Source organism: Corythoichthys intestinalis, chromosome 8 (assembly GCF_030265065.1).
Source record: "Corythoichthys intestinalis isolate RoL2023-P3 chromosome 8, ASM3026506v1, whole genome shotgun sequence".
Lineage (NCBI taxonomy): Eukaryota > Metazoa > Chordata > Actinopteri > Syngnathiformes > Syngnathidae > Corythoichthys > Corythoichthys intestinalis.
Genome location: NC_080402.1, coordinates 37,624,373 through 37,638,669, shown reverse-complemented (window position 1 = coordinate 37,638,669; position 14,297 = coordinate 37,624,373). Strand labels below are relative to the sequence as shown.

The following is a 14,297-nucleotide window of genomic DNA, read 5'->3' as shown; positions in this document are numbered from 1 at the left end:
AGCCCAATGTGTCCGTTCTGGCTCAGTGACTAGCTCATTACAGCAGAGACTGGGGTGCTCAGGCAATTTGCCTTCCACAAGGAAAAAAAAAGTGAGGTTTAAAGAGAGGTCATCATCCTTACCAGCTTCTCTGCAGAGTTCACCGGGAAAAAAGGGTCACGTATGGTCAGTCTGTTTCTCGGGCTGCTGGCCCTGATGCATCAACATGACATATTTTCAAGCTCTGTGCGGGTAGTTTCTCCTCAAAGTCGACCCCAAATGTCCCATGAGGTCTCTGTGTCATGCATTCTCTCTGCTCCAGTGTTTACCCTGACAGAATTTGTGCACATGACCTAACTGGAGGCAAGTCCCTCATTTTTCAATTAGCATACTTTTACTTACTTTGACATGTACTTGGAAGATTTTGAAACTAGTTCTTTAAAGACCAAATGTGAAGTAAGGTTGGCCAACCATGTTTGTGAAGAATATCAATGGCTAAACAATTATAAGCATATTTTCTTTTTTTTTTTTTAACGCAACCCTTCCAGATTCTTTGTTTAACCCATAGCAACGCCCTTGACAACGAAAATGCTTTACTTCGACAATCTTCGGAAATCTTCAGAAATTACGTCACACCGAGGACTGCGACGGAAGTCCGCCATACACACAGTATTGTTGCAATGCTTCTCGGTAAGACGCCACGGCGGTGTGTGGCGATGAATTGTTCTCAATCTAAAGAAAAGTTGTATGAGTGGCTGAAGGATAGCAGGGCGCGTAAATGGACATCTTTTGTTCGCACTAAGCGAATGATTTTCATGCCATCATCGAGTCATGTTCTCTGCTACAAAGACTTCGAAGATGCCTGCTTCCTCAACCAGTCTGCTTATGATCAAGGATTTGCAAAAAAGTAAGTGTGATTTTTGGATAGATGACTGAAGACTTTGTCAAAGCAGACCTGCCAGCTGTTGTTGAACAGTGCTTAATTTGTAAATCATAAGGTGCCGGAACGCAAAGTACATATGACAGGGCAGAGATGACGGCACGTGGACAGGTCCCCGAACATATTGTAATAGCCCGAATAGGGAAATAGAAAGGAGAGGAGTGAATGATGGCTTCCTTCACTTTATTGTGGAAACAGTTAAATAACAAATAACAAATATAACAGCGAACTGCTGCAACATGCGACCGCCAACTTTGCTCTCATGCCGCACTCTTCTCCTCACTTCCCGCTACGTCACCACTCTGCTGTCTGATTCACGGGCCCGCACACAGTTACGGATGGTACATTATGCAGAAAATGGTGCTGAAAACAAACGCAAATGCCCACTTGCCATGCTGTGGGACTTTCCGTTTTTTTCTTTCTTTTCTATGTGCTTTTCTGACTCATTTTGAACCATCTTCCTTCTTTTTGAGAAAAGACAGTAAATGCAACAGTCTTTTTGGCATGTTGAATTACCGTTTGATCCTGGCTGCTTGCTCCCAAGATGCCGCAAATTTCAAGATTTTTTTTTTCAAATGTCGGGAGTGTGATTTGTTAGTCCAGCTTTTCAGTGCACCAACAAATCTCTGACTCTTTCATATGACGTTAATTTTCATAAACTACATGCAATTCTTGGGATTTGTTGTGTAAATGAATGTATGCATATTATTATTTTATACAGTAATGTCCTAACTGCGTGTAATATTCTGATATAATGTTTTTCGAGGCACCCTGAAGTGCACGCAACGTTACTCTTGTTTTGGTCACGTGACGCGGGAGTGTGATAGAGAGGCACAGGCTCTATCTATCGCTCCGCACAGCCTGCCGAGAGCCCCAAGCTGTGTTCGTACTGTTAGCTCCATGTGTTAATAAAGAAACAAAGTTGTTAGCACGTCGTGTGTTCGATATCTTTGTCAACAAAAAGCTCATAACAAGACAATATGCATGATCCGTTTAACCCCTCGGTGTTATTTGTCCATTTTTTTTGGCTTTTTTCATTTTTTTTCTGTGTTTAAAAGGAAAAAAAGCATTTGAAAAAATACACTAGGGAGCTGATATTTCCTGCAGGATACTAAATCATGTAGAAGTTCGAAATGGCACCATCCGGCAATTTCTAACTTATTGCAAACAGGCTGGGAAGATTTGCACTAAACTCTTGTTATTTTGCCATTTTTTGGCTCATTGACTCCCATTATAAATTATGATTTTTAATATGCTGTAAACCTGATGTTTTAGAATGCATTTTCCGTGATTATTGATGCAATCGCTTCTTTGGCGAGTCAAAAACATGCAGATAAAAAAATGTTTGTGTTGACACCCAGAAGTCACTAGATGGAGCCATAGGCCAATACATGAATTTGCTTGCGAGGCTAGCTTCAGATTGGTCAAAAATTAATGCGATTAAGACGGTTGGCTTTACAAAAAAATTGGTGTCAATGTGTCTGAGCTCACTTTCAGTCTATTTGGGCATGCATATTTGCAATTTTGCATGTGTGCACAAGACAATAAAACGGTACTTCCCGGAAATGCAAAAAAAAACAAAACAAAAAAAACATGTGTTTATTGTTGTCGTTTGAATTTCAACTCTTATTGGTTGGGTGTTTGAATTTCTTTACTCTCATTGGTTCTGGGCATTTTGGGAGTCTTTGTTCTCGCGAGGATCAACATTTTGCATTTCTTCCAACACAACTGTGATCGATGGCAGCGAGAAGTATTTCACTGCAGGACACGATTCGGATGGCGTTAAGAAAATCCTGATTCCGACGACGACGACATTTTTTCGGACGCTTCTTTGGAGAGCCCAGAAGACATTGAAGAAATTCTTCCGGACTTTCGATGCCAGAGGAGGACGAATTTGATGACGAGGAATGGGAAATGGTTGACAACATAATGACTGAGATGAAAGCGGGGAGCAGACGGCGGGGGCACGGACATGACCACGTTGAGGCGGATGACGAAAATGACGGCTATCGAGGCGATGACGAGAGTGAGTAAGCACATGTTTTGCATATCAAGGTTTGTCTTGTAAAAGCTGATCAAAGATCAAAGCTGTTATTGTTGTGTGTGCTTGTGCTTTGCAGGCCTGCGGCACATACTCCTGCCGCCGGCGCGCACTCAGGTGGCCAATGTGTGAGTTTTTTCACATGCTGGACATTTCGTCCTGCAGCGCATTTGTGCTGTTCACGGAGATCTACCCTGAATGGAATGTGAAAAAAAATGAATGTTTTTTCTGTGTATTTTACCTCAAAATCATATATACTATAAATCTACCATTTCTTCAGTCTTTTCTCAGTTTAATATCAAAAGTTCTACATCATTATGCGGCATCCAAAGGTTCCAGAGTAGTGTGCACTACAAGACTGTTTATTTGGTTTCTGAAATCTCTGGCAGACAAGCAATATAAACAAGCTTTGAACTGTAATACTAGCAGTAATTTAAAAAAATACCCCAGCATGGCTTTATTACAAAATCGCACAAAAGATGAATCGAATACTTTAGGTCCTATGGTGTTTTTCATTTATGCACTCAAGTGACTTTTGTACATTTTATTATTTGAGCATAAGAAAAGAATGACGCATAGTGTTCAGGGACATTGCTCAAATTTCATTATTTTTGTCATACTCCAAGAGCTTAAATGGCACTTAACATTTAATCATTACAAAGTTTCGGTTTAGGTGAAAGGAATGAGTAACCAGAACATTGCAAAGATGCCATTTTAACTTTAAGGCTACAGGTATTCCAAACATTGTTGAGGAGGGTAAAGTCCAAGGATCTATACTTGAAGTGTGTTCAGCTTTCCTACAAAGAAAAGGGAAAAAAGTTTACAGATAACCTCAAAGTATAATTCTATCTACATTCATTGTTTGTCAAACACTAAATCTAACATCAGAGCTGTATGTCATCTAAGGTTTTGCAGTGTTCTCCGATTAATTAAAACTCCTAACTGGATAAAGAGAAAATCGAGGGATTTCCGGTATATCCAACAGAAAGTTTTTAGAATAAAATGCATGATATGAGCTATAAATGAGAACTGTTAAGGGCCAAACTGTCACTGAAAAATCTTTATTTACGCTTGTTATTTTGTAATATCATACTGTAGAATGGAAAGACTGCAAGTAATTTTTGATGAGGCAATGGTTGAGTTGACTGTCCACAGGCAGCATAGGGTTCCAGCTCGGCAATACTATAGCTGGAATATGAGTGTGAATGGTCGATGATCTGCTTCCCATAAAAGCTGTTTTCTTTGCCCGTGGCTTTTTACAGTAAATGCTTGGTGGTTTGCTATTTTCAGACAACTCTTTATCTAAAAAGTATTTAAGTGTTTTCCCAGGAGTTTCCTTTTATTCTGTGTGTTTTTATATTAATATTATTTTCTTATTATTTTCGTATTTATGTGGCCCCAATACTCATTTGTATCTAGAATACTCCATACAAAACAGGTACGCATTTAAAACACTTTTTAAAAAAGTGTGAATGAAAAACACTGAATAAAAAAATAATGGAAAAATAATGGAGTAATAAAATAGTTAGTACCGGTATTTCCAAATTGCTCCTTGTGATAATGGATTTCTCCTGGGAAGCAACATAAATCTACTGTAAGGATTATAGCACAGAAAACAGAGCAACTGTTTGAATCCCCTTCATCTACCTAACCCCTGTCGCTATTTCATTTTTATTTGTATTTTTTTTTAGTCTCTCCCTCCCTCTCTGTGATAAAATGATAAAATGTAATGGCAACTGCCAGTTATTTGCATTTTTTTTTTTTTTTTTTACAATTAACATTAAAATATTTCATGTTCTCCCCTTGTAATTTGTGGCTATAGCTCTATTATGTATACTGCACTGTATTGCTCAGGACTAAAATACAACAGGTCTCACAAACAAACAGCATTTAAAGAAACACTAGGTAACTTTTCAGTTTTGGCAGGTGGACAAAAGCAGTACTGTTTTGCCTTAAGGAAAACTGCGTTTTCGATGTGGACCAGCGCACAGTGTTGTAAAATTATGATCGCCTAGTCGACTGCAGACGGATTAAACAACATTTGTTTTTCCAGCGGCTGTGTGAAGGACGAATAGTAATGAGGTAATAAGTCCAGTTGAGGCCAAACAATACCATATGACGATGTTGATAATAAGAGACGTTTGATTTTGTTACGTATTAACCCACCGGCCCACTGACCGATCGCCTCTTGGTTGGGATGTGGTGTGGGGTTCGCGCCAGCGAGTGGAAGCCGGGCCAATGTTTATTCTTGAGTGTCCTTTCATCCTGGTAGCCTCCCTTTTTTTTGTCTCCTCATACAAATCTTTTTGTCTCTTTTGTCGCTCTGCCATTTTTGCAGAATTTGTGCGAAAGCGTCCAAATTGACTTCCGTCTCTATAACTAATGGGGAAGAGGGGAAGTGACGTATGCCATAAAGTTGTCAGCACATTTGTATTTTTTTTTTTGTGTGGCAGGGTTCCTGCCACCCTCCTCAAAGTTAATTAGTGCCGGTGAAAGTTAAACAGACCTCCTCAAGATATAGAAGAGGTGACATTCAACTGGTTGTCAGTCGACAAATCATCACAAATGTTATGAAAATATTTTATAATGGTTGAAAAGTTACCTCGGGTTGCTTTAAGTTTGTCCGTAGTGAAGGCTTGACACAACATCTATGGGAAAACAAGAATAATTTGACCCTCCCCATAAACTCTAGACTTCCCACAATCAGTGATCACAAATTGTCTTTGTGTATTTAAAACAATCTACATATTGGCCACAAAGTATAAAAGAGTAACTCAATTGTAATCTTTTTGATCAAGTGTATCCTAGCATAGAATCTTTTGAATTTTAAGAATACCAAACTTTAATGTTTCTGCACTGTGTTAGTGGAAAAAAACAAGAAAAATTGTCCAATATTTCCAGGATGTAGGCAAGGGGTGGGCAAACAATTCCACTAAGGGCCGCTGAGGTTGTGGGTTTCCGTTCCAACCCATCATATAGATACCCATATAGATAATATTGTCATGAGCAGTGTTGTTAATAATGGTGCTTTTTTTTTTCCAGTAGTGAGTAATAAAATTAATTAGTTTTCCCCTCTTTACAATGCCGTTACCATTACTTAGGATGTGAAGGGGCGCGTTACTACAATTTGGTTGAATGAAGCGTGAGTTGTCGACAGTTGATTTTGTCACACATTAGCTGCCTACTGCCTGGAGAAAGCAGAGCGGGGGGTGGGGAAGTGGGTGGCATCGCCGTTGCAGACGCGATGATTGGCTAGGTGGGTGGATCATGGCCTGCTTCGCTGTACACTCTGACAAACACAATAACATGGCGACGGGCCAGGGAATTTCAAAGGTAGCGTTTTCAAACTGGAAGTACCAGCACTAGTTCTCCCTCATTGAAATTAAAGGCAAGAATGAGTCCTTTTACCCAAGTTTATGTTTTTGCGTATTGGTTTTGAAGTCAGTATGCATCTCGCCTAATGCAATCATGTCCATAAATGGAGGTGTATTTCACAGAAAACCGCTGACAGTTAGTTTTGCCTCAGATAATCATGGACTTTAACTGCCAACAATAATGATGGACTTTTAACTGCCTACCAGCAAGGCTCATGACCTATTTTGTAAGATGAGTTAATCACCAAACAGACACACTTCCTTTTAAGCACAGCATATAAGCAACGCCAAGCTCTCTGTTCGGTGTGCATTTCTCTACACAGCTTTGTTCTGTCATTGAATGCACACAGAAATTTCTGAAATTAAAACTGCTCAGTAATGATCTCTTGCCTCCAGTCTTTATTCAACAATCCAGTCTAGCCATCTTACCTGAATTGAAAACGAACACGCGGAGGACCTGAAAGACTGCCTCCAACCGTTTTTGTACTTGATTTTCAATATTTAAGATTGTTACTTTACAGAATATTTAAGGATAATGTTCTGCTTATTGTATAGAAGGCCGAACAAGCAATTTGCACTGGTTAATGGTCAGTTTACATTTGTTTTCTCAAATGACTAATGTATTTGATCCAAATAAATACCAAATGTTCTAAAATACTCTATGGTGTTTTAACTTTATCAGTTAATGTAAACATCTTTGATGTAAAAAATGTTACAGAATGTAATAATAATGTGTAGCACATTGAGTAAAGTCAATTACTTTGCTGAGTAACTAATTACTCTTAAAATGAGCTAACAGTAACTCTGTTTTTTAGTGAAGTAATTTGTAACTTTAACCCATTACTTTTGTAAAGTAAGATTAACAGCTCTGGCTGTTTTTAATTGTCAGAAATGTTTTGGTCGATCAAATGCATCAGACAGTCCACCATCGCTCATGACGTCAGATATTCCAAAAGTATGGTAAACAATTCATTCATCCCTACCTTGATTTCTTGGTCGCTTACGCTGATTCTTCTCCCAATAAAAATGTCAGGCATCAGCCTGCAGCAGTTCTGGCATCCACTACATAATTAGGGACCACATCACTCGAACTAAGTAACTTCATTAGCCATTACAATTTGCCTCGTAGCCCAAAACAGATAACCCTGTAGCCTTCCCTGGTGTTCTTACATCCGGCACAAAGGAGCTTGGGAGTACTTGATGTCAAATTTGGCTCAAAATTTTAGCCCCTAAGAGTGTGTTAACTTTCTTCTTTTAATTTTCACCATTATCAGAGTCGTATGAAATTCCTGATTTACATATTTAGATTATTAGAGCAAACATCCTTCATTTGAAGGTCATTTATAGCAACCAAAAGATTAGTATTGCTTTAAACATGACAAAGCATAAAAAAGCCAAATGTCATCACTGCACAACAAAAACAAAGGAATTGAATTTGCTGGTTCAATACTTTTGGAGGTGACTGTATGTTATAAGTGAAATGAAAATGAAATTTGCTAGTGCTGAAAATGAAATTAGTGCAGATACTAACTAGTGCAGATGTATGTATGCATGTAAAACGCTTGGTGCATCCATGCATGCATACATGCGAACACATGGTGCAATACAATATGCGTTAGTCCTCATGTAATGGTAACTAAGCATTGCCTAACTATGCAAAGAAATTTTAATTGCCAGTTCTTAAATCTGTAATGCTAGTTATACTACAGAGTACTCAAATGAAGAACTGCAATACAGTACATAGTCTAACAGCTTTAATGGTAGAAAGATTTGTAAGATTCTTACAGTGAATCTGTCTAGCGAGTATGGTCCCATCCCTGATTTAACACGTTTTGCACATTACAGGTAATTGTGTCATGATCATGTTTACATCAAAAGTTGGATTAAGTCAGGTAAATTCCAACTGAAGGCCCAGGTAATCCACCAGTGTTTCTACTGAAAAAGTCCACATTTCAGCACATCATATTAGATAATGGATACTAATAGCCTCTTTACAACAGGAGGTCTTATAAATTTTGTGAAAACTGTACCATATAGAACATACATTATATTGGAGTATGCACGTTACAAGTATTTGGTCTATATTTTGCTACACATTTAAAAACATATTTTGTCCTGTCTTTTAAAGACAAACTAGAAGTATATCTTGCACCCATAAACTGTAACTTCAAGACTGCTGTATGTCCATCATTAGTCAACATGTATCCTCTGATGCCGTTTCAGGTTACATTTCTGCGTGAACCTTTTACCGCAAGCCAAGCAGCAGTACGGTCGTTCTCCAGTATGGACTCTACAGTGGGCTTTGAGGTTGCTCAGTTTGGTGAAGCTGCGACCACACAAAGAGCAGCAGAAAGGTCTCTCACCTGTATGAGTTTGCAGGTGCGCCTTAAGGTTGCTAGGGTGAGGGAAACATTTCCCACACTGGCCACAGCGCAGGGAATGCCTGAAAACAGGTTGCCAATTCGGATTGGATAAAAGATAAGAATGATGAGAGTTTGCAGACGTTGATTGTGATTTGTTGTTAGGCCACAGAGTGGCATTTAATTTGTTTGCTATGTGATCTCGCTGGACTGAACGTGCAGTATGGGGCGTAGCCTTTGATGTGGAGGGATTTCTGTTTATGGGATCCAAGTTTGAAGCCTGCGATTGTGTTTTAGGCAAACTTGAAGTGCTGTTTGACAGTGTGTAAGGTGGCTTTTTCAAGGTGCTGCTGAGGTGTTTAATAGGAGTCACCAGTCGATCAGACGTGGTATCTTTAGAATGTAGCATCAGTTCTTCTGGCATTAGAGTTTCATGAGATTTTGAAATTTGCTTTTCTGCACATGGGAAAACTGACTTTGTTGAAGGCTTCTTGTTCACTTGCTGGTTCTCAACACAATCATCTGAGGTCATGAAAACTTCCTGCTTAATTGGAACACTAAGTGAGTCGGGATTTTGGAGCCTTTGTATAGCGGAGGATTTCGAGGGACAAATCTGATCTCTGCTCCTTCCATCTTCTATAATAGAGTCTACCAGCTGATTTGGACAATTGGGTTTGGCTCTATCACACTCCCTGTCAGATCCAACTCTGTGATGAGGAGATGTGATGGCTGTCCGGCCAGTGTGTGGTTTCACCAGCAGATCTATAGTTGTGTCTGTGGTGTCCAGCCGTTCAGGAATGTTGCAAACATTTGATATCTGCAGGTCCGTCTGTATGCCATTCTTAGATAGCACTTCGTTTTTGGTGGTTTCCTGGTCATCACCTGCATATGCCTCCAGCCTCATATTTTCACTGCGTGAATCAGATTCTTCATCTGAAGACGAGAACAATAGTTTAAATTACCAGTTTACCTGAGACAAACAATTACACCCCCCCCCACATCCCACCCAAAAAAAGCTGTTAGGCTGTATTTACCCTCCAGAGTCACAAGCCAAATTGTAAAGCACTACCAGTAATTCTATTTGTCCATATTTCCATGTACATTTTAAGTGCCCAGAGGTGGGTAGAGTAGCCAAAGGTTTTACTCGTGTAAAAGTAGTCATCACTCAAGTACAAGTAAGAAAGTATTTGGTCAAAAGATTACTGAAGTAATGAATAACATTGGGAGTAACTACTTATGATGTTTGATTTTTTTATTTCACAATGGTATATTTTTTTTCTCAGTACAAAGTTATTTATATGAACTGTTATTATTATAATGTACTATAACCTATTACATAAAGGCATTAAGCCAAAGATTTTTTTTTTTAATCATTGACTACCGGCAAAAGAAAAAAAATGCAGAACTGAAGGGTCATTCGTGCAAAGGGCATGAATGTCCTCTAATGAAGAAAAATAGTTCCTTGTAATAGTGAATAGTTCCTTCATAGTTCCTATTATGAAATTAAAAGGATCATATCTCTGGTTTTCTGTGGTCAATCGGTGCCAATACTTGGAGAGATGTTAAAATCTGCGCTTTCGAGTCATGTTGAGGGCAGCGCTCTATGTCAAATACGTTTTATGTTTTTACGGTGCTTTAAAGACGCCACGTGATTGAAAAGGCTTGCGTGATTATAGAACAACAAGCTTGAGTCTGATTGGTATAATGGAGTCGTGTGATTATTGTTGTGACGTCTCATTGGTGAAACTAGTAGAGCTACTGTTGGCATGAAGGGAAAAAAAGTAAAATCTAATATTTAAAGAGGAAAAATGTAACGACTATTGTAGCCCAAAGTAGCGGAGTAAGAGTAGCGTTTCTTCTATACAAATCTACTCAAGTAAAAAGCATTGCTTAGTAAAACTATTTTTAGAAGTACATTTTTCTCCAAAAGTTACTCAAGTCAATGTAACGGAGTAAATGTAACGCGTTACTACCCCCCTCTTTAAGTGGCATACATTTTATATGCCCGTCACACTCATGAAACCCATGAAACATTCTAAGTACACAGAAGACCATATTAAACATAACACGAAGCAGTCCAAAAACACAAACAATAATACAGTTCATAAGCAATACAAAAGTATTAAATGTTCCGGTTTGGCCTACGCATACCACTCTGATTTTGATTCGAGCAACTCGGCCATTACTTCACTGGCCTCTAATATGGATGTACCTCGAATGTACCTTAATTAAATAAAATTTAATGTCTTATGCTTTTAAAGCAAAAACTTAACATTTATAGTGTTATTAATGCATTTATTTGATTTTGTAAGGATCGTTAGGTGTGTATATATCACGAGTCAAGGTATTTTTTGGACTGGGTTCTTATATTTGATCCGCATGATTTGTGATGCCCTCACATTGGTATATATATATGATTTGTATGGCATTTGTGTCCACATTTGTGAGAGGCCTGATTCCAGTCTGAAGATAGCAGATTCATTTGTGTCCCCATTTCATGATGGCAAAACTGCACATCAGCCAATATTAATAATAATTAAGTATTACAACTATAAGACCTTGAACCATGTAGTGTGGATCCAGCCTAGGGAGTTCACTGAGATGTAGAATGTATGAAATATCTAAGAAAAAAAAAGTGATGAAAATATAATACCTACACGTGTGCATGTTTAAAGAGATACCAATGTAAAAAGGTACAATAATGGTGTTCCTGCTGATTGGTAAAAACTGTATCATGGTTTGAGCTGTGTTGTGTGTATGTGCTGTATGTGTGGGTGAGTGGGTGCAAATTAAAGGTGGCAAAAAAAAAACCAAACAAAAAAAAACACCAAAAAAATCAAGGCTTCAGTGTCCCACATGCAGAGGACGATTTAAAACTTACGGACTTCTTCCTTCACATCGACAGTCAGCATCACGTCAACATGTTCTTCTGTCTACAGAAACAAAACAACAACAAAATTCTTACAATATGTCGATGTTTCAGTTACCTCATTTTTCATTTGAAAAACATTTGATTAGAAAACCTAGGGTGTCCCTCAGGATTTGGTGTTTTTTGTCGTTATACTTTCCTCGCCCAAGGTTCAACCACGTGAACTCCAGAGTGTTAAAAAGCTTCAGTCAGAAGATTGAATTGCACAAATTGTTAACCTTCCTCCTGCAGTTCTGTATTTTCATTAGTGCCACCTGTGGCGGTATGACGAAGCCCTGCTGCATGTTGTCAAGAATAGGTCCTGTTTCTAAAAATGTTACATACACAGAACGGGTGTGTACTGTATATCTTTATATTTTTAGAGCAGTATGATGGCCATGAAGCTTCTCAAACTGTTACTGAACGGCAGTCAGACTCAGGAACATAAAACTTGCGTGGTGTCAACTTTGCAAAGCTCATCCAATTGCAATTAGCAAACAATGGGAAGGGACCTGATATAGTTTTACAAAAAGCTGCAAAGCCTGACCTGTCAAATACTGATAACCTGCCTCATGCCTGAATGAAAAGTTCCTGAATTGATTTTGTTGTTTTTTTGAAAGGAGACATGCAGCAACCTAAGGAACACCCATTACACAGAATATTGCACTCATTATACTTTGCAATGTCGGATGAAAGATAATCACATGTGTTTCCTCCTTTTCTGAGGTGAGAATGGCTGGGGGTTCCTCTGCTTCTGATTCACTTTCACATAGTTGGCTGCCGATCAATCTTTCAGTAGAGTCGCTTTTCATTTTTCCACCACAGGACATGAAAACATCTGAAAATAAGAGCCTTTAATACTAATATTTTTAATGCATGTGGTTGGATGTTTGTATATGTCTTACCACTGTGCAGTTCCACAAGCCTTTCTTCTGAAGTGTTGCCATCGTCATCACTTTCAATATCAACAAACGCGCCATCTGCTTTTCTTTCAATCTCACCATGATCCTTTAATCTGATCTCAGCGTATTCCAACTTCATTCTCAGGGTCTCCAACTCCTGGTTCCTGCGTTTCACTTCTTCTAAAAAGCCGTGTTCTACCAGTTGTGTGACCTTATACATAGCGGTCTTCAATACACTCTCCATCACGTCTAAGAGCTGAGCCTGGAAGGTAACAATGAGGGGATCCAATTCTGACATAATTACAATTGCGCCTAAGTTTTATGAAGATATTGAAACAAACTTAAAATGCATGGGGCAACTACGATCTTAAATAACGCAGCGTCTATTTGTAACTACATTTAAAAACCCGCTTATTGAATGAATTCCACTTGCTGTCAACGTAGCTGCTGTGCGGATACTTGGTTTTCCGATCTTAGCAAGTTTATGCAAAATAAAAGAATTTATCGACCTACATATAGCTGCATTCGTGTTTTTCATATAATATAAAGGCACGCTCACAAAATCTCCCCATTTAACAACCTCATTGGGGCAACTAAAGTATGTAAACACACGTTCAGAGAATCAAATTATGACAAGCTGGGCTTCCTGTTTTTCAAGATGATGACGTAATACGGTGGCCGCTATAGCCACGGATAAACGAAAGCGCATTTGACGTGAGTGAAACCCAAAAACTGTATCAACGCGTTGAATTATCATCTGTTTTGTAACGCACAACTGAATTATCCGTTATTCATGCTAATTTTTAAAAATGAAAATTACCAATTAGATGTGTCATCATTCATGATGTTGGTGGAATATATCAAATGTTTTAGCCTTATGCGGGGGTGAAAGTGGGCCAGAACGGTCAGGAACGCAGTTCCGGTATAAGATTTAGGGCTGGAATGCTGTTCCAGTATAAGATTCAGGGCCGGAATGCTGTTCTGGTACACGGTGCTTTGATTCCGAAAATATGACAGCAACTGTCAAAACGCTATGTAAAAAAAATAAAAAATAAAAATGCTAAGCTGCCACACATGCATTTCAGCTCCAAGAAGAAAACAATCTACCAAAATCAGATTTACATACACAAGTGTTAACAACATTCATAATAAAGTGCTTGTGTAGCGTAATCAGTTTACACCAATATTTATAATTGATTTTATTCCATGGACGGCATGGAGGTTTCCCCAGCTGCTGCAGTTATCTGAGTCTGACGATGATGAGTTACGTCAATGTGCGAATGCACGCAGCAAAGCAAAACGCCTGGACATACTGACATGTGATCAGCAGAAGTGGTTAGCTTTGATTGGTTCAAATGTGCATGTTTTCTGGAACAGCAAAAAAGAAAAAGCTTGTTGAATTGATGCGACAAAAAAAAGGGCAAAACAACATAAAATGGATCAAATCTTTAAGAGCAACGAAAAAGTTGAGGAGGCTTATTTATCATATTTAGTTTTATTTACTCTGATGGGGAGGTTCAGAGCATCTTAGCTGTCATTGTGCACGCTGGACTTATATTTGTTCATTTATGTTAGGCTACTTATTCATTTCCTTATGATTTAAAAAAGTCAATGTTTGCGCGATCTTCAAAATATATTCCATTTCACTCTGCATGATATAAGTCATTTGTCCTTATTTTTCTGAATGTATGTTACTTAGGCTATATCTTTGTTATTAAAAAAAAAAAAAAAATGAAGAATATTTACATTAACTTTAATTTTAAAATATATCCTATGTTCTTAAGTAGTTAAAA

The 14,297-nt window shown here is 38.4% G+C and overlaps 1 protein-coding gene across 1 annotated transcript; it reads right to left on the bottom strand.

Annotated features, from left to right (window-relative positions):
- Positions 1-8,073: 8,073 nt before the first annotated feature.
- On the bottom strand, positions 8,074-13,151 carry si:ch73-109d9.3 (gastrula zinc finger protein XlCGF53.1). Its single transcript, XM_057843830.1, has 4 exons — positions 12,508-13,151; positions 12,307-12,440; positions 11,576-11,627; positions 8,074-9,627 (listed from the first exon to the last, which is right to left on the bottom strand). Exons 1-4 carry the CDS (start codon positions 12,800-12,802, stop codon positions 8,525-8,527), a joined length of 1,584 nt encoding a protein of 527 aa, XP_057699813.1. The 5' UTR covers positions 12,803-13,151; the 3' UTR covers positions 8,074-8,524.
- Between the last annotated feature and the right edge of the window lie 1,146 nt (positions 13,152-14,297).

Coding starts and splice junctions, on each gene's coding strand:
- si:ch73-109d9.3 (XM_057843830.1), bottom strand. CDS start 12,802: ATGTCAGAATTGGATCCCCTCATTGTTACCTTCCAGGCTCAGCTCTTA. Junction 12,441..12,507: donor GCTTGTGGAACTGCACAGTG/GTAAGACATATA, acceptor TCTTATTTTCAG/ATGTTTTCATGTCCTGTGGT. Junction 9,628..11,575: donor CGATGTGAAGGAAGAAGTCC/GTAAGTTTTAAA, acceptor TCTCGTCTTCAG/ATGAAGAATCTGATTCACGC.